This window comes from Ailuropoda melanoleuca, chromosome 12, assembly GCF_002007445.2.
Source record: "Ailuropoda melanoleuca isolate Jingjing chromosome 12, ASM200744v2, whole genome shotgun sequence".
Lineage (NCBI taxonomy): Eukaryota > Metazoa > Chordata > Mammalia > Carnivora > Ursidae > Ailuropoda > Ailuropoda melanoleuca.
Window position 1 is genome coordinate 79,914,805 of NC_048229.1, and position 19,406 is coordinate 79,934,210.

General features: G+C 61.2%; 1 protein-coding gene across 1 annotated transcript in view; it reads left to right on the forward strand.

The window, feature by feature from the left end:
* The window catches only part of JPH3 (junctophilin 3), a 76,248-nt gene that overhangs the window by 25,396 nt on the left and 31,446 nt on the right, over nucleotides 1–19,406 (forward strand). The window contains exon 2 of the mRNA XM_002913378.4: nucleotides 4,367–5,144. Within this exon, the coding sequence (XP_002913424.1) occupies nucleotides 4,367–5,144 (778 nt within the window). The remainder of the gene's footprint in view (nucleotides 1–4,366; nucleotides 5,145–19,406) is intronic.

Genomic DNA, 19,406 nt, shown 5'->3' on the forward strand with positions numbered 1-19,406 from the left:
TGCAGCTTACCTAGCGGGGGACCTGGTAGGGGAGGGGGGCAGGTTATCACCCCAGGCTGCCAGATCGGACTCAGGCAGCCTCACCTGCGGTGCACCTGCTCGGGGCTCTGGCCCCGCTCGGCCTGACCCCGTTGGGCTCGGCCTGGCCCCGTTGGCCGCAGGACTTTAACTCTGTAATGTCTCTTCTCAGAGCCCCCAGAACTCCATCATCTCTACTTTTGCCTAGTTTTGGGAGTTTGGAATCCTGTATTCACTGTGTTTCCGTTCATTTCTTTGCTGTCAATCTTTACATTCTTTTTAAAAAATTGATATGAAATCCACATAATGTGAAGTTAACCACTGTTTTTTTTGTTAGAGTGAGGGCAAGAGCCCTAGAGCTCAGGCCCGAGTGGGTGCCTTCGCTCCGCTGCTGTGGGCACTGAGGTTTACAGAGGCCGTGGTGTTTCCTGGCCACGCTGCCCCTCCCAGCAGAGTTGTGCGGCTCGTGGAAGGCCAGTGTGGCAGGACACAAGTGCTTGGGGAGCGGGAAGCGTGCTGAGCCCTGGGTTTGGATCCTGCCCTGGGAGGGCCTCCTTCCCTCACCTGCAAAGTGAGATGCTGCCGGCTTCCTAAACTTGGATGAGTGAGAGTTGCCGTGAATGTTGACGACCTTTCCAAGCTCTGTTCCTGCTCCCACCTCCGTGCCCGCACCGCCGTCTTCCCCTTCTTACAGAGGAGGATGCGGAGGCTAAGGCAGACTTTCCCAAGGTCACAGATGCAGCAAGTGTGGGGTCGGGACTCGAACCCAGGTCTGTCCCACTTCCGACGGCTCCCCGAGCCCCTGCCCATCACGGCCTCTACCAGGCTATGCGTGAAGCTCCTGGGACTGCCTTCATGGTCTTCATTTTTTAAAATTTGGCCAAATAAGCGTGACCTCGACCGCCTTAACCATCCTAAAGTGCGGGGTTAGTGGCACGCGGTGTGTTCGTGCCGTGTGGCCATTGCGCCATCCGCCTTCGGAGCTTCATCGTCAGCTCCCGAACGGGAGCTCCGTGCCCCCGGCACCCCCTGTCCGCTTCCCGTCTCCGTGGATCTGGCTCCTCCAGGGGCCGCGTGAGTGGAACGGTCCAGCGTTTGCCCCATTGGGACGGCGATGGGCTGGTTTCACGGAGCGTCGTGTTTGCCAGGCCCGTGCGTGCTGTGGCAGGCGTGAGAATTCCTTTTTAAGGCTGAGCGATACTCCGCTGTGTGGACGGACCTCATTTTGCACATCGGTGACACCTTAACTTCGTTGTCTGTAAGCCTCCGGCTCCTCTGAGGGGAAGGACGGGCGCAGGGGCTGGGCCTCCCTTCCCTCCCAGGAGGTCCTGCGGTTTGGGGGGGCTGCCATCCTTCCTGCCCGCCCCCCCGCAAAACCTGGGGTGTTCTCATGGAGGGTCCCCACCCGGGGGCCAGATTCAGCAAATGAACTCGAATTTCAGACCATCACCCAAGGCTCTTGTATAAAGAAGTCCCGGTTTCTTCTCCCAGATTCCTTGTGCATGTGAGACTCAGCTTCAGCCCAGCATCCTGTGCCGTATCTGACAGCCTGTCCCCAGGCCACAAGTAGAAGGGCACCCTAGGTTTCGGGGGAGAGGGTCCCTGCGATGGCAGCCCGTTTGCAACCTGAACTGGGACAGGAGGGCCGCTGTGTGGGCAGCAGGTCTGCCTGCCTGATCGGGCCTGCTTGCCCCAGGCCTCCCCACCCCCGCCGCGCCTGGTCCCGGGTTCCTCCTCACACGCCCAGTTGGTGCCAGCCACGGGGTCTCTGTCCCAACGTGGGCCACACTGGGCATGTGGAGTGGCAGTCACCTCACCTTTGTCTTGCCCCCATGAGTGTCCCCTGCTTACAGCCAGTTTGAGTCTGGGAAGGGGTGCAGTGGACTCCGTGGGGCGGGTGGGTGCCCCCCCAGGAGTGGGTGCCACTGCCTGGCACAGGCAGCCCGAGGCAGGAAGAGCTCGTGGTCAGGGCAGGGGTGCGAGGAGGGGAATGTGTGGGGAGCACCCTGCTGCTCTGCGTCTGCCTCTGCACTTGGGCAGGGGCCCAGGACTGCCTCCCCGCAGGGCACACCCCTACCCAGCAGTGTGGGGGTGCAGAAGTCCTCACCTCGGGGTGGGATGAATCCCACGCGGTCGGGCTGAAGGGTACGTGCAGCTGCGACCACACCGGCTCGGCTCCGCCCTCCCTCGGTGACAGGTTCAGGAGGACACCGGTCTCAGGCTCTGCTTCCAGAAAGCACCTGCCTGTGGGTCACTGGTTCCACGGGTTGGCTGCTGTCTGCTGGAGCAAAGGGCTCCCAGGTCCTTTGTCCTGGCAGCTTGCCCGGCCACGTCTCCCCCCACCGAGGCCAGGCACGGGTCGTGAGGAGGACAAGGTGTCAGAACACAAGGCCCTCCCCCTCTGGGGAGCTTACAACCCGGTGGAGCAGGGAGACTGTCCTGCAAAGCCGGGCGTCCCCGGAGTCAGCAGCAGAATGCGGATATTGGCCCGGATGCCGGGGGTCCTGTGTGGGCATGCGGTCAGCTCCGTGGGCTGGGGCACCGGGAGGCGTTACTGAGGAGTGGGTGCCAGCTGGGTTAGATTGGGTGGGATTTGAATGGCAGGGGTGGGGATTGAGTAAGGGCAGACCGTGTGGACAGGGTCTCAGACAAGCCCATGACTTGTTCTGACTTGGGGTTGTGGGTGACAGTGATGGGGAGTGACTCATCACTGGAGTCCTTTGGGGTCACACAGCAAGCCTCTGGATTCCACGCTTGATTTGTGTCTTACCTCTGGTGTAGGGCAAGCACGTGAAGGAGAGGGCCTGGGTGGGAGACAGTAGGGAGTAGTGGGGAGTGGGGCAAACTGGCAGGAGCACCCGGTCTAGAAGAGGCAGCTGCTGCTGGACTCCACTCCATTTTGCCATCTGAGAACAAAGTTCTGGGTTGCCAGATCCTATAACTGTTTAGGACAAAGAAGAGCTGAACTTTTATGTGAAACATCTTGATTTTGAAATGTTGGCAATTCATCTTTTATAAAAACACCTTGGGACAAATAAAACCTGTATGTGGGTGAGTTTCTGGTTTACGGCCCCTGTAACAGTGTGTTGGAAAAGCCCTCCCAGGGTGGGGAGCCCCTCCTTGGAGCCCGGCTGAGGCCTGGCCGTCAGTGTAGGAACACAGGACGGACTCCACACTGAGAGTCCGTTCTCTTCTCCCAGTGACTTACAGCATGAGGGCTTTCAGACTCCTACAGACGAAGAGACCGAGGGTCAGAGAGGTTCCCATCACACAACCACTAAATAGAGCAAGGACATGAGCCTGGTTTTAAAGTTGATTTATATTTCCTTTTTATTCTGTTGTGGGAAGATATTCTATGTATCATAAAATTTGCAGTTTTAACCACACTTTAGCAGCTCGGTGGCATTATATCCATGGCCTCATGCAACCATCATCTCTATCTACTTTCAAAACTTCTCCATCACCCCAAATAGAAACTGACCCCATTAGAATACAACTCCCCGTTCCCCCAGCCCCTGGCACCTGCCCTTCATCTGTCTCTGAACTTGACTATTGTGGGGGCCTCATGTCAAGGTTCTCACATGGTGTCTGTCCTCCTGAGCCTGCCTGGTTTCACCAAGTCCTCAAGGTGCACCCATGCTGTAGTGGGTGTCCGTTTTGTGGCTGAATGATATTCCATTGTGTGGATGGACCCCATTCTGTTTATGCATTCGTCCATCGCGGGACTCCTGGGTCATTTCCAGCTGTTGGCTGTTCTGAATGATGCTGCCGTGAACACGGGTGTGCAAATACTTCTTCGAGTTTCTGCTTTTGACTCTTTTGGGGATGTCAGGTCTGCTAGTTGCAATGCCTTCGTTTCCCGAAGTGCTTAAGATGTCCCCTCTTACTGCTCTTCCAGCCCCTTCTTGGATGCCTCCAGCAACTGGGAACTTACTCCCAGGACAGCCTCTTCACACCCAGCTTGTAGTCCGGATCTGTGTCCCTGGGCTGGACTCTGGGCCCCGTGACTGCTCGGGGTCCCTCCGTAGCGTGTGCTTCCTTCTCCTCTGCTGTGTTCCTCCCCTTTGCCCGCGTGCAGGGGGGGCTCTCCAGTTCACTCCTGACTGCGTCAGACTCTGACACACCTCATCTTCCCCTCCCCAGCTTCTAAGAGAATGAAAGGCAACCGTGGGAAGCAGGGTGGAAGTGTCTTTACCAAAGACCATCGGTGCTTTAATCATGAAAACACTGTGGCCTGTCGGCCTCCAAGCAAACCTCACCAGGTTGTCCCCAGACAGAACCACGGAGGCCGGGCCCGCTGTGTCCCGTCGCCCTCCGGGGCTCACCCCTCTCTCCTTTGTCTCTGCAGGGACCTACCAGGGCCAGTGGGTCGGCGGCATGCGCCAAGGCTACGGTGTGCGGCAGAGCGTCCCCTACGGCATGGCGGCGGTCATCCGCTCGCCCCTGAGGACGTCCATCAACTCTCTGCGCAGCGAGCACACCAACGGTGCCGCGCTGCACCCCGACGCCTCCCCGGCGGTGGCCGGCAGCCCGGCCGTGTCCCGAGGGGGCTTTGTACTCGTGGCCCACAGCGACTCCGACATCCTCAAGAGCAAGAAGAAGGGGCTGTTCCGGCGCTCGCTGCTGAGCGGGCTGAAACTGCGCAAGTCCGAATCCAAGAGCAGCCTGGCCAGCCAGCGCAGCAAGCAGAGCTCGTTCCGCAGCGAGGCCGGCATGAGCACCGTCAGCTCCACGGCCAGCGACATCCACTCCACCATCAGCCTGGGCGAGGGCGAGGCCGAGCTGGCCGTCATCGAGGACGACATCGACGCCACCACCACCGAGACCTACGTGGGCGAGTGGAAGAGCGACAAGCGCTCGGGCTTCGGCGTGAGCCAGCGCTCGGACGGGCTCAAGTACGAGGGCGAGTGGGCCGGCAACCGGCGGCACGGCTACGGCTGCATGACCTTCCCCGACGGCACCAAGGAGGAGGGCAAGTACAAGCAGAACGTGCTCGTCAGCGGCAAGCGCAAGAGCCTCATCCCGCTGCGTGCCAGCAAGGTCCGCGAGAAGGTGGACCGCGCGGTGGAGGCCGCCGCGCGGGCCGCCACCATCGCCAAGCAGAAGGCGGAGATCGCGGCCTCCAGGTAGGGGCGCGGTGGATGGTCTGCTCGGCCATGCTGTCCTCGGGATGAGGCTCGGGTGCTTCTCAGACGGCGCCCCGTGGAACCCGGGGGCCCCTCGGAGGTTCTCAGGCGGCGAGGGGCCGGGCAGCAGTTGGTTGAAGGGGGTTCTGGGCCCGACAGCCCAGGACAGAGCAGCGTGCCCTTTGCTCCGCATGCGGGTGTTTCACGTGGGGTCGCCGTGGGTGAAGAACGTGGGCCGTTCTGCTGGCCACACGAGGGTTGGTGTCGCCACGGTCGCGCTGCCAGCGCTGCGGGCACGTCGGGGAGGGAGAAGCGGCCCTGGTTATCTGTGGGCCCAGGAGACAGCCCCAAGTGCACGGGCCGGCTGGGGATGCCCGGCAGGGGGCTCATGGGACACTCGGTGCCGTGGGCCAACAGCTGGTGTGAGATGCGGCCCTTCCTGAGTTGGGGTTCAGCAGGGCTGCCGGGCACTGGGCAGCGGGTCCCGAGTCGGCTCTTGGTGGGCACCGTGTTGGCGTTCGAGGTGACTGGTGCTGGTGCGGGCTCAGAGCTGGAAGAAGGGGCTCAGGGCCTGGCTCCCCGGAGCTGCAGGGGTAGGTAGGCGGGCATCCTGGGGATGGTGTTAGGAGTCGCACCTGCCCAGGCTGGAGGTGTCTGGGAGGACAGCCTCAGTGTCTTTCTGGATGATTCTGTGTTCCCAGCCAGGGGCAGGAAGGCTTCTGGCTCCGTGAGGGCTCAGGCTGCCCAACCTCGTCACTAATTAAGTTTTCGTCCGCTTGGCTCTGGTTTTCCGTGACCTTTGATCCACAGCAGAACAGAACCGTAGCTGGGGTTTATCGGCAGGTATGTGCTGCTCCCGACATCTGAGGTGTTGGAGAGGAAATGCGCTCTGAGAAGCCGAGAGAAAGATGGAGCTGTTCCCTGAGCACTACGGTCCCAAATTGCTCACGCCCCTCCTCCCCCAGAAGCTTTCAGGCACAGAAACAAACAGGACCAGCGTTTCTGATGACTCCCCTGGGAGTTTAAGATGAAATTAGGTGTAATGTAATTTTTTCCATCCTCAATGTGACACTTGCTCGTATGGAACACGGAATGTGAAAGGAGGAAGGTGTCGTCAGCTCTGGTCGTCTACGGCACCCAGACGGGCTGGCATTTGGGTGTATTTCCCGCCGTCCAGTTGTGTTTGTTGTGGTTTGTTGACCTCCGTGGACGAGAGGCCGTTCCAGGGCTGGGACACAGCGTGGTCGAGGATCTGGGGTCCTCGGGGTAGCTCCTGTCTGGCTATGGGTCCATTCTTGGCCCCTGGGTCTTCGGCAGAAGTGACTTTAAAGTCCAACGACCAGGAGAATGTCCTTGGGACTGAGGACGTGGGACGCAGGGCAGTTTTCAGCAGTTTTCTGACAAATCCCATAGAAATGGGGGCCCGAGGTCATGTGGGCAGAGCTCAGAGTCTGCACACCTGACAAGCTCCATGTAGGGCAGGTTTCAGTCTGTGAACCAGGAGTGACAGCCCCAGCCTCCAGCGAAGGTCCCAGAACTCAGGTTACAACCCCTCTCTGTACTGGGGCCAGCTCAGGAGGGCTGCAGACCCTGGTCTGGCTCAGGCCCGTCACTGCTGAGCAGCCTAGGGAAGGTGCTTCCCCTCTCTGGGCTGGATTCCCTGTGGAAGGACAGGATGAAGTAATGCAGTGCCCTCCGCCTGTGTGGGGCCCGGCACAGGCCATCGTCACCCTCCCAGCCTTCCCCGCCCTGGATGTGCCTGCAGTGAGACGCTGAGCCACTTGGGCCTCTTGCTGCCCAGGGTCACCCATTGCGGGTAGGGGTGACAATGTCCTCTGTTCCTGCAAATAGGGATGAGGATAAAATCCCTTCCAGGCTGTGGGATGGGGCCATGCATCCTGCATTTTCTCATTGGGCTTAGATTTGGAAAAGAGAGGGTACAGGCCTCTGTCCTCAACATCAAAGCCCGCAGACGAGAGCTGGGTCCACACCCCAGACACCAGTGAAGTGTGAAAGTGGCCTCGGTGGCTGCAAGGTGGCTGACCCCAGGTGGACTCTGATCACTGTCATGGCCAAAAGACAGCCAGGCTATGCAGGTGATAGCAGAGGGGAGCTGCCACTCCCTCTGTGGGTCCCGGCTGGGCTCAGGTTACTGAACCAAGTCCGTGAGAGATGGTGTGGTATCTCCTACCCCAGGGGAGAGCTCTGTGGGGACAGCTGCCCAGGCGATGGGGACACAGGCTTTCCTGGAACACACGGGTAGGGAGTGGCACACAGAGCGTGAGTTCTGAGAGGGGGTCCTGTATGTGGCCACTTAGCTAAAGGGGTGGCGGGGTCGGGGGAGTGTCTGCAGCCCAGTTTGCAGTCCCCGGTCCGTGCACGGGGATCCCTGGGGCTCTTAGGCACGCGGAGCCCAGCCCCCAGACCCCCAGAAGTGCTGGGTTCCTTGCGTGGGGTGCCGCCTGTGCTCTGAGCTCTCTCCGGCTTTCCAGGCCATCATCTGGTGTCAGCAACCCCAGAGGTGGGTGCACGCAGAAGGTGCCCCCCCCCCGCCCCCAGAGCTGCTGGTTCGGCGGGTCTGGGCACAGCCTGAGCACCTGCATTTCTCAGGAGCCCTGGGAGGCTGGAACCGCCAGCTCTTCTGTGTGACGGGAGGCCCGCTGGGTGGAGGTGCTCTGGGAGACACATGGGGGAGGCCATGCCAGGTGGGTCTGTCTGGGGGGGCCGCAATCAGAGCAGAAGGCGCTGCTGTCCTTCCCCTGTGACCATCTGTAAAGTCCCCTTCCCCCTTTGTGACTGAAGGCCGCCACCTGCCCTGTCTCCGATGGGGGGACAGCCCTGAGCGCCCTCAAGGAGACTGCTCTGAGCAGCATGTATTCCGATGGACCTCAGTGTAGACGCCTCCTGTTGTCAGACACTCGGGTCCTTCCGTGAAATGTCCTTAACAGGACAGCAGACGCGTCTCTTCCATGCCTGCTGCCTCTCCATCATCCGAGCCGGTGCCTGCGGCTGACATGACTAGTTGATCACCGTGCTGCTAGCGGCACGCTGGCCTGGGGGACAGAGCCTGACAGCTGTGATTGCACCACAGCTGCTGGTCTTCCAGAGGACCAGCCTGGGGTCTGGCTGGAAGTCACAATGGGAACCTGTCCCCTCCTGGCCCAGGGGCTGTCCCGCTCGAGTGTCCAGCAGCTGCCCTCTGTCCCGCAGCTCTTGCGGCTCCCCGAGGAGGCTAGAGCTGGAGGAGGCCGAGCTGGGGGTGGGCCCGTCCGTCCCCCTCCCCACCACGCATCTCCCGGGGCTGCTGAGAAGGCGGCCGACAGAGGGCAGTGAGCCCCCAGCTGCGTCTGCTAGGTGAGGGCGGGCGGGGGTCCAGAGCCTGCGAGCGTTACCAGGGACCGCGGTGGTGGTTGTGAGCGGGGCCCCCGTCTGCCGCCTCTATGGCACCTCGCGAACGCTACGGTGGACAGCTGTCAGCGGATGTGCACTGTTCTCAGATGGGCCGAGGGATTGTTACCGGTCGTTCTGGTGGAGCAGAGACTCCCGGCCAGGGGCGTTTCTGTCGCTACTGAACGCCCGGGGGCTACGGAGCTTCCGTGCATGGCCGTGCTTGGAACGAACGAATGAATGAATGAGTGGATGAATGAATGATCGCCTCAGCCCTACCTGCTCTCATCGTCAGGGGCAGCTGCCTTGGGGGCCGGGAGCCTGGAGGCATGGTGGTGGCTGCGGCCTTGGGGGGCAGGGTGCTAGTCAGCCAGGCTCACCCCAGCTACTTTGTCCTCTCCGCAGGGACTGTGGGAATCCTCTTGCTCCTTGGTGCCCACGGACTCTGGCTGGTGCAAAGCGGACCCTCCTGGGCCCAGCAGGCAGTGCCTCCTGGCCAAGCTCACAGAAGCAGGAACCTCATTTTCCCGCACGGTCACTCTGGTGTCACAGCTCCTGGGCCCTGACATCCCGTGGTTGGTGTTGGGTCCTGACCATGGGGGCTCGCCGTGCGGGCCATGGGCAGGTCACCCAACTCTGCGGGGGCTGGAGGTCAGTCCCCTGGCAGCATCTCGCGTTGTGGGGCTTACACAAGATGGTGTCTGTGTGTTGCTCAGCGCAGTGCCCGGGTGTGGTGGGCGCTTGTGCTGACGAGGATGAGAACACACCCGCCCCCCCAACACTCCCCCTACCCCAGCGACCCCCGCAGGGGCCAGGTGCACCTCTGGGCTTGCTCCTGAGCCTGACCATGGCTGGTCAGGGGATGGAGAGCCAGGAACGTGCCGGGCGGGTGAGCCAGGACGGTGACCCGAGGGCTCTCTGTCCCGCCCCCCACTCCGCAGTCTGGCTTCCCTCTGGCGCTACACCCGCAGCCCCGCGCTTGGAGCCAGTGGTTTCCTGGGAGTGGCCGTGATGCTTGGGGGTGAGTGAAGCGGTGTGGGGGCAGCTGTGCTGTTCAAGGGGTCTCTGTCCCCATGGGAGCAGCCCCAGATGGGCATGGTGTGTGTGGGGGGGCAGGCGTCCCTGCGTCTGTGCTGGTGGGGGCAGGAGCCGCCGTGGCAGTGGCTGGGCAACAGAGGACACCTGTTCCTGTGTGCTGAGGCTGGCCGGGTCATCGTGGCAGCCAACAGGGCGGACAGGTGTTCGTGCTGGCCCTCGGCTGACGTCCGTGCCTTGTGATGCTTGGCTGACTGCGTGGGACTGCAGGTGGGAGGAGACAGGAGGGACGCTGACCAGGCTTTTAGATGGGAAATACCATTCCTGACTCGCTGGCAGCCGTCCCCCTCCCACGCTCGGGCAGACAGGGCTCCCTGACCACCGCGCACTCATGGTCACCTGCCAGGCCGGCCGACCCTCCTGAGGCGGGAGTGTCTCTGCCAGTGTGCTGGGAAGGTGAGCCATGTGGCCGAGGACAGGCCCCGATGCTGAGGGGGCAGTGGCCCGGTCAGGACTAGATGCACTGCCAGGGTGCTGGCTGCCAGCCTCTCCTCCTCTTGCCCCTTCAGGCCTGAGCAAATTCCGGGACCCCCAGTCAGGAATATGGGGGCACGGGCTGGCTTCCTTGAAAAGTTCTCTAAATACAGTGTTGCCGCTAGGACGGGAGGGTTCCATGAGGCCTGCTCCGGGAGGGCCTTCCAACCTGCCAGCCGCGTCTCGAGTGCCTGCTGTGTGCCCAGGCCGAGCTGGTGTCTCTGCAGCTGAGCCTCGGGGCGTCCTGCCAGTTTCCTTCCAGCTGTGTCCAGTGGCTTTGGGCAGCTGTGAGCTTGCCATCTGCCCCGTTTGCGGGGCATTCGCGGGGCGTGGGTGCAGCGCCTGGGCGGGCTGTCCAGATCATCTGCCAGGAGATTACCTGGGGCATCTTTCCTTCTTAAAGGAAACAAAACCTTTCAGGATCTGAAACTGGGGAGGGGGCGGGGGCTTGCTTTTTAAAAGAACTTTATTTCTTATTAAAATGATATATCCACACAAAAATAGTCAATCAATAAAACAGATTGGGGTGTGATAACTGTCCCACTAAGACGGGTTCATCTTAGAATTACAGAGACCCCACCCTTATCCTTGGGGACCCATTCCGAGACCCCCTGTGGATGCCTGAACCGTGGGCAGAACCGAGCCCCGTGCCCTGTTTTCCTAGACATTAGACCTATGAAGAAACTTAGTCTCTGAATGAGGCACAGAAAGAGATTAACAGTAATAATTAAATGGAACATCAACAATATAGTGTGACAGAAGTCACGTCAGAAGGGGGGGGTCACCTGCTTCCAGCCCTCGGCTGACCGTGGGCACCAGAAACCGCGGACAAGGGGGGGCTACGTGCATTTTTAAAGTAGGTTCCACACCCAGCATAGAGCCCAACGTGGGCTTGAACTCATGACCCTGAGATCAAGACCTGAGCTGAGATTGAGAGTCAGATATTTAACTGACAGAGCCACCCAGACGCCCCTGACAGTTGTACGGTCTTGTCAGGCTTTTCTCCTGGAGACACGGGTCTCACACCCTCACGGTTTCCTGTTACAGTGATGGGGCCGTGCCGTCCGTGGCCCACTTTCCTCCTCACTTATGTCAGGATACCCAGACCTGCGTGTCGCTCTGCTGGCTGCACGATATTCCAGGACGTGCTGCGCCACATTGGCCCGACCCCGACTCTGTGAGTGAGCTGTGGATGCGTCTGATTGCCCGGTCTGACGAACGAAGCCTCAGAGGCTACGAGGCCTCAGAGGCTGTCTGCACGCTCCGCGGCGGCTTGCGCAGTTCTGCCCTCCTGGAGCAGACCTTGCTGCCTGAGAGAGCTGTGCGTTTAGAGTCTATGGTGATGCTGCCAGGTGGCCTGGCGGGAAGGCTGCCCTGATTTACTGTGGCTGCGAAGGGCGGAGGGAGGGCCACAGCGGGGCGTGGGGCATTTGTCCCTGTCGGAGGCTGACGATGCGATGCCCCGGAGATGTCGTCCTCCCGATTGCTGGACCCTGTGGGTAGGTGCCCTTCCGCAGCAGGAGGGACTTTGCAGCCGTGGTGAAGGGTTTCGAGTCCTTTGCAGGGCTGGGGAGCAGCGTGACCACAAGTGTCCTGGGGGAGGTCCGCACCCGCTGAGTCAGAAGGACTGATGGTGGGGGAGGAGGCAGGTGATGCAGCCACGAGCCAAGGATGTGGCCTCCGGAGGAAGGGAGGAAACTGAGCCCCCCACCCCAGCCTCTAGAAGGAACTGCTCCCCCCCGCCCTGTGACTCCGCGCTGAGATGCTGGTCTCTGCCCTCCATGGACAGAAGCCGGTTGGCACGTGCTAAAGCCTCCGTGTGCAGTGATTTGCCACAGCCCCTTGGGAACGGTGTGCGCTCCCTGCGCAGGCCCGGGGTGGGGTGCGTCACCCCCCCCGTCCCCTCTCTTGAATGGGCAAGCCCATCTCTTTGCCACCCTGCCAGGCGGCCAGCTCTTCCAGGCCCTGCGGAGCTGGGCTCTCTGCAGGGTACTGAGCTTCCTGCCTCCGGGGGAGGGCCGGCCACCTGCTAGGACAGGCCTTCTGGTGGGCGAGAGCCATCTGCTCAGCTCTGGCCTCCCGACAGGAAAACCGGAGGAGACGCTGGGGAGTACGGTGCTACATCCTGGGAAGGGGCCGGGGCCGGGGCCGGCCGAGGGCTCGCTTGGGGGTGAGAGGCTGCTGCTTCCCGAGCTGTGTGCATCTCCAAACCTTAGGTCCTGCCCCAGAAGCCCAGGGGCTCCTCCACGCCTCCGCCAAGCCACGCCCCGTGTGTCTCACCCTCACACGCGGGGTCAGGGGACGCGGGCTGTCGGATGTGATTAGGCTGGTGGCTTGCTTTGCTCCGCTCTGTGCCACTTGTCAGACAGAAGGCACAGAGCCGGTGACTCAGCCCCAGGCAGCGTTCCCACCTGGCGCTCAGACAGGCACCTTGGATGACGTGGGAGACAGGAAGCCAGCACCATGCTGGCCACATCCAGGAGAGCCCTGCCTCGGCGGTCCTGGGGCCCAGAGTGGGGCCAGGGGCCCTTTCATTTGTCCTCCCCTAAGCCCGTCACCTCTCATGGGAAGCCGGTGCCTCTTACAGGGCCCTGGAGAGACGGACTTCACATCAGTCTCGGGGATCTGTCCCCAGACTTGGTGACTATGGGGTATTCCCCCTCAGTGGGGCCCCCAGCCCTCCTGCTGCAGCGGGAGCCCATTTCCTCCTCTTAGAGATACGTGGTAAGTGGTCCTGCTGTGTGCAGCTCTCCGGCCTCTGGTGAGCTCATAAACTCCCCGGGCTGTGTCTTCAACTCTATAAAATGGGTTGAAGACAACAGGTGCCTGGTGGGGTTACAAGGACAGAGGACACTGGGTTGTCCTTCCCTGGGACATGAGAGCAGGCAGGGAGACAGGTGCAGAGAGCGGAGCCAACCCCTGCCCTTGACCCCTTGGTGGACACCGAGCCTCCGTGTCCCTGCCGGTGCTGGGGGAGCCACGTCCACATTAGTCAGACCTGGAGAGTGTGCGGCTTGTTTCAGTCCAGGCTGGAATCCAGTAAATGCTTGTGGCAAACTTCAATTTGTTCCTGACTCCAACCCCACCGCTGGCCTTGCCCTTTGCCATGTGACTTTGGGGTCCCTCCTGTTAGAGGCTCGGCAACGTGCTTTGTGTGGTCAGTGGCACGGGGTGGGCGTGGCGGCCAGCCCCTGGCTCACCCCTCTTGGGCTCCTGCCAGCACTGTGACATGACCTGGGGAGCCCCGTCCCCGGGAAGACCCCGATGCCCCAGCAAGAATAAATGATTTTTGTAAGCCACCTCCTTTGGGGGGATTGTTACCCGGCGTTACAGCTGACTGCCACAGTGTCCCGCGTGTGGTTCTGGAAGGAAGGAGTGTCTCTGCTGTGCCCCAGCCACACCGCACTGCTGGTCCTTTGGGGGCAATGCTCCTGATCTTCCCCATGTGAGTGTCCTGAGGCTGTCATGACAAAGTGCCACCCACGGCGGGTGGGGGGGGAGCTGAGACCACAGGACTCTATTCTCTCCCAGCTCTGGGGGCAGAGGTCTGAAAACAAGGTGTAGGCGGGGCTGCGCTCCCTCCGAGGCTCCAGAGGGTCCTTCCTGCCTCCTCCAGCTCCCAGGGTCCCAGGGATTTCCTGGCTGGTGGCCATGTCCCCCCAGTCTCTGCCTCTGTCTTCACTTGCCCTGTCCCTGTGCTGGTGTCTGTGTCCCCTCTTCTTATAAGGACACATCATTGGATTTAGGGCCGCCTTAACCCAATCTGATCTCCTCTTAGATCTGCAGAGACCCTACCCCAGGTAAGGTCATGCTGAAGTTCTGGGTGGCTGTGAGTCCGGGGGGGGGCATCCTGATTCTACCTGCAGCACTCTGCCCCACAGCTAGGCTGTTCCGTGCTTATGAACACCGTTCCACCCGCTCCTTCACCACCTGTAAATCACAGCTCCTGTCTGTGGGATCAGCCTGTGCCCCGAGAGCTGGCGTCGCAGCTCAGCCCTCACTTGGTCAGGCTTCCCCACCCCACAAAGTTTCTTTAGTTCTTGGGGTCCCGTGGCCCCGCCTCCACTTTCCTGGAGTTTTCCAAGAAGCACCATCTTCCCAAGGCATGCGGTGCGGCGGACCTCGCTGATGGCGAGATGGTAGGGGGTTATGTCGTCACTGACGGAACCTGCCACGGCTTACAGATGCCACGGCTCCCGGCTCCCCAAACCACTCCTCCGACTTGAGCTTCGGGCTTTGTCTGCCGCCTGCCCACCGCCACCACCCCCAGACTGTGACCTGGGCCTCCCCCTGCCTCTCCCGGGTCCCACCCACAGGCTCTGCCAGGCAGTGAACTGACCCAGCCAGCTGGTGCCTGGGGAAGGCCCACCCCTTGAGCGAGAGAGTCATGGCTTCCACCCCACCAGCTTGGAGGCCGGAGGGAGAAATGGGCAGGGGTGAAAGGAACGGGATGGGAAGTGGGGCCCTCTCGCTGCAGGAGCACGTTGCTGAGTCTCCACTCTGTAAGGTTCTGTGTAGTTGGCGTGACGGAGCTCCTGAATGCGTGTTCCAGGGGGTTTCGAAGAGCAGTTTAGACCACTCGTGGTTTTCTCCAAAACTAGGTCTGTGTGAAGTGGGAATCGGCCGTGTGAACCAGGACTCAGTTGCAAGCAACGGTCACCACTCAAATCAATTCAAGACAAAAAGACTGTGTTGGCTGTCATTCTGTGGGTCGCCGGCAGGCACAGTTGGATCCAGGGTTCAGATATGTCAGAGCTTTCTCCCTCTCGGCTCTGCTGCCCTCTGTGTGTGCACCTCCTTTTCCATCAGGTTCCCTGCATGGGGTCCTGGGGTAGGAAAGACCAGCAGGTCTGTGCTCATGTAATCCTTGCAGTTCTCAATGTGGAGGGAAGGAGAGAGCATTGCTCCCAGCCCTGATGTTGGAATGATCGGGAAAGGCTCTGAGTGGCCAGACTGGGTCATGTGTGCACCTCCAGTGTGAGGCAGGTGGTGGAGGACCATGGGCGTGGAGTGGGGGAGGGATGGTGCCTGCTGGGGGACGCTGGGCACGCGAACCCTGCCTGCCGCATAGAGGCTCGTGTCCTCGCGCGTGCTGAACACAGGCGTGCCTCGGCCTGCTGGCTCCTCCTGAGACGTGTTCACATGCCGTCCTCAGGTTCATCCCCACCATAGCAGGCACCAGACCTTTCTGTGGCCGAGTACTCCGCGCACGANGGTGGCCCCCCCCCCCCGGGGGGGGGGGGGTCTGGGTCGTTTGCGCCTTTGTGATGAATTCTGCTGCCGTGCACATTCACGTACAGAATCCTGCGCGGACATGTTTCCCGTTCTCTCGGGGATCCACCCGGGAGCGGAGGCACTGGGCTGCGCGGCAATCCTAGTTTACCTTTCTGGGGACCCGCCGTGGTGTTTGCCGCAGCGGCTGCCCTGTGTTACGTGCCCAGCGGCAGCGCGGGGGGCTCTGCTCTCTTCCCGTCCTCGCGGCCCTGGTCATCGGTCTGCTTCTCACGGCGCCCGTGGGCGTGAGGGGTGTCTCCCTGATGGCGTGTGGGCCGTGTGTGCACCTCCTGCGGGGAGCCGTCTGCAGTCTGGGTTTCTCACATTTGTGTTCTCTGCCCCATCAGCTACGCTTCTCTGTTGGAGTCTGGCTCCTCAGTGTCCGTCGGGGCCGGGGGCGGGGGGTGGTGCCTGGGCCAGGGTTTGGGGAGGCAGGCGGGGAGCGACCCCTTCTGGAACCAGGCGTGAAGCTGCAACCTGCGTGGCCCTGAGCCCTCGACCCCATGGTGCTGTCCTCAGGGAGCTGTGGGCCAGCCTGGGGACAGACCTGAGTCTGCGGTCGTCACCAGGGAGACGCGGTCCCTCAAGCGCTGAGGCCCCGTTGAGCTCATCTGCTAGAGGTGTTGGCGCAGGGCCTCCCCAGCGTGGGTCCCTCGGGGGAGGAGAGCGCGGCTGCTCGGGACCCTGATCCCTTCCTGCCCTCGGCTGCCCCCCAAGCACCCAGCAGGTGCAAGCGAGTCGGGGAGGCCGGAGGACGTTGGCCCCACTCGCATCTCACCTCAGCCTCGCCCCTGGAGCCCCCAGCGGTGTGCAGACGTTAGCGTCCCCGCTCTACCCCCTGGGCCTCCCACTGCCGTCAATGGGAACGCCTGCTCCTTGCGGCTGGTGAGAGGCCGCGTGTGTGGACACAGTCACGCGGGCTGGCGATGGGGTGAATGGTGCCCCCGATTCACATCCCTCCAGAGCCTCAGAAGGGAGGCTCACATGCTCATTCACACCGCGACTCCTTTACCCCCCGCTGGTGCTCTCAGCCCTCGTGCCCCGCTCCCAGGTCCCACGGCTGCCTGGCCCTGCCCCTCTTGGCTCAGGCAGATTCATCACGTCCTCCCTTGGCTTTGAAAGCTGCCGTGAGCAGGAATTTTCCTGGGGCAACAAGGAAAGTTAAAATAAGGCAGTTTCCCTCCCTGTCCTGCTGGTACGTGGTCCAGCGTGACTGCGCAGGGCTGGCTCACAGCCCATCGGCCCATCCCCCTTCTCCCCAGGCGCGCAGTGGTCCCTGCGGCCGGGTACCCGCATGCCGGGCACAAGCCAGTGGAGCGGGAGCCGGCGTCCCCTCCGGGCCCATGGCATCACATGCATGGCAGCCTTGGGAGCCAGCATTGAGGCTCCCGGGCACTTGGGTCCCACGTCCCCACGTGGAAGGGAGCCTGGTCCACTAGGAACACCTATGTATTTAAAAAAATTAATCGTGGTAAAATACGTATGACGTAAACTTTACCATCAGAACTGTTTTTAAGTGGACATTTGGTTGCATTAAGTACATTCAAAATGTTGTGCACCCATCCCCCCATCTCCAGAACTTTCTCGTCTTCCCAGACCGCAGCTGCGGTCGCAGGGAAATAGCAATCCCACCCCCCCCAACCTCCTCCCCGTTTCTATGGATCTGACTCCTGCGGGAGCCTCATGTGAGCGAATCCTGCGGTGTTTGTCCTGTTGTGATGGGCTGACTGCCCTGCATGCGGTGCCCTCCGGGTCCGTGCGTGCTGTGGCAGGTGTCGCCGTGGCCTTCCCGTGGTCTGCGTGGACCCTTCTCGGTTCGCCCAGTAGTGGACACTCAGGTTGCTCCCGCCCTGTGGCCACTGTGAACATGGGTGTGTTGTTTTGTTTTTACTTTGTATAGGAGACAATTTCCAAGACATACAAAAGTTGAGAGAAGCGTCGGTGACACCGTGGGCCACTCACCTGGCTTGAGCCCTTAGGAGCTCATGACTCCTCTTGTTCGCCTGACCCCTGACCCAGCCTGTACCCCGGGGTCGCTTTTGGAGCGAATTCCAGGCATCCTGCCATCTCCTCTCTAGAGACAAAAAGCACATCACCTCACGTGAACCAGTAGCACCAACACCTGATACCGCTGAACAGTCCAGCCAAGCCCCCCCTGCCGTCACGGGCTGCTAGGTCTCTTGGGTCTTGCTGGAGCTGCCCCCTCCGTCCCTGCCTCCCACCGCCTCCTCTCCCAGCGGTGGGTTTGTCGAGCCCACGAAGCTGGTCCGTAGAATTTTCCGCAGTCTGGGATTGGCTGAGTGCACACAGGGTGGGCTTAACCTGCGGCTCTGTCCCGTGGGTTCCCTGAAATGGGCAGTTAGACCAGGAGGCTTTACCAGATTGCGATTCTGTGTGCCTGTTTCTGCAAGAACACATCCCTCTTGGTGCGGTCAGTGGTCGGCTGTGGCCGCGGCCTGGTCCGTTGTTTCAGGAACACCTGGTTTTGACTTTGTGTGACTGGGAAATCCGCATCTGTTCCATCTGAGCTGTCGTCCACTGGGCCTGGTTGTTACGCGGTTGGCCCAGCCTGACAGATACATGGATCGTTGAGGCTGAAGTCCATCCTGGTGCCACCAGCCCAGCCCTCGGGGAGGTCGTTGGACACTCTCGAGGCTGCTGGCTGGTCCCCCAGGGCACCTGAGGGCGGAGGCCCCTCCGCATGCTGGCTCACGTCCCAGCAGACACGGCGGCAGAGTCTGCTGCTGTGACCCAGACAGGCAGAGGAGGGGACCGTGCTGGCAGGGGGGACCCCGCTCCCAGGGCTCTAAAGCAAGACCCCCGGCCTGAGGGGTCCCTTTGTTTCCTGCTCAGCCTCTTCTGATGTAGCGATTTCCTCCCCCGTTATTAGAACCCAGGCTCCAGGCCCTCCAACTCCGAGTGTCACTGCCAGCAGGCTGGGACTTTCTGTCCAGGGTGCACATTTGCTGTGCACGTAGACACGTGTGTCCATGTGGAGGACGCTATGCCGCTTCTGGGATTCTGTCCCCGTGCTTCCGTTCCGATGCCACGAAGATTTCTGCATGTCACAAACGCCGCTTAGACATACGGCTTCCAAGGTGCTTCTGATGGGAGGCTCCAGTAAAAATTCAGCAACTGTGTGGAGTGGGAGCCTGTCTTTGCGAAGGAAAGCAGACGTGTTGATAGATATCAGACGCTCGAGTTTTGGCTTTGTGGCTGAATGCCTGTCAGTTTCCGAAGCGCCCCAACTTGGCCCGTGCCTTCCCCGTGACTGGGCTGGTGCTGTCGGCTCTGAGTGTGGTGCAGGGCAGGGCCTCAGTGGGGTCCCTGCCACGGAGGCCACGTGCCTGCTCCCCTCTGCCCTCCCCACGGCACAGGTGGGGCCTGGGAGGCCCTCAGCTCAGGGAGGGCCGGGCTCCCACCTGCAAGCCCCCCCAGAGTTGGTGCCCCGTCCTCTTCCTGGACACCAGGCATCAGCTGAGCTGGAGACCGTGACTGCCGAGGCCAGTCCCTGAACTGGCTTTGATGCAAGGTCTGTGGGGCCTTCTCTTCTCGAAGGAGCTGGGCACCTGCTGCTGGCACTTTGGGAATAAGAGAATTTGGGGGGGGTGGAGAGGGGTTCAGGCAGTCAGGGTCCAACCCCACTGGGCATTTTCTGTAGCTCTGACTGGGTTGTCAGACGATCCAGACTGGCCTCCAGATGCCCACGGAGATCCAGAATGACCAGGAGACCAGTAGGTATGGAAGCATCAGTGGGGGCCTGTCTCGGGGCTCTGGGACCTGCGAGGGGGGATTGGCCCAGCTCTGTGGAAGGTCTGTGCTGGTGCCGAGAGGTGATGACAGGGACCTCCTCTGAGAGAATTCGCCCCTGCCCGTCTTCAGTGCCTCCTCTCCAGTTATCTCTGCAGACAACAGACCGGTCTCTGTTCCAGGGCTTCTGAGTCTCCATGATACAGTCCAGACTCCCTGCTAAATGACAGCCCTCCTCAAATTCTGGCCTTGGGTCCTCCCACCCCCTGGCTGACATCCTGC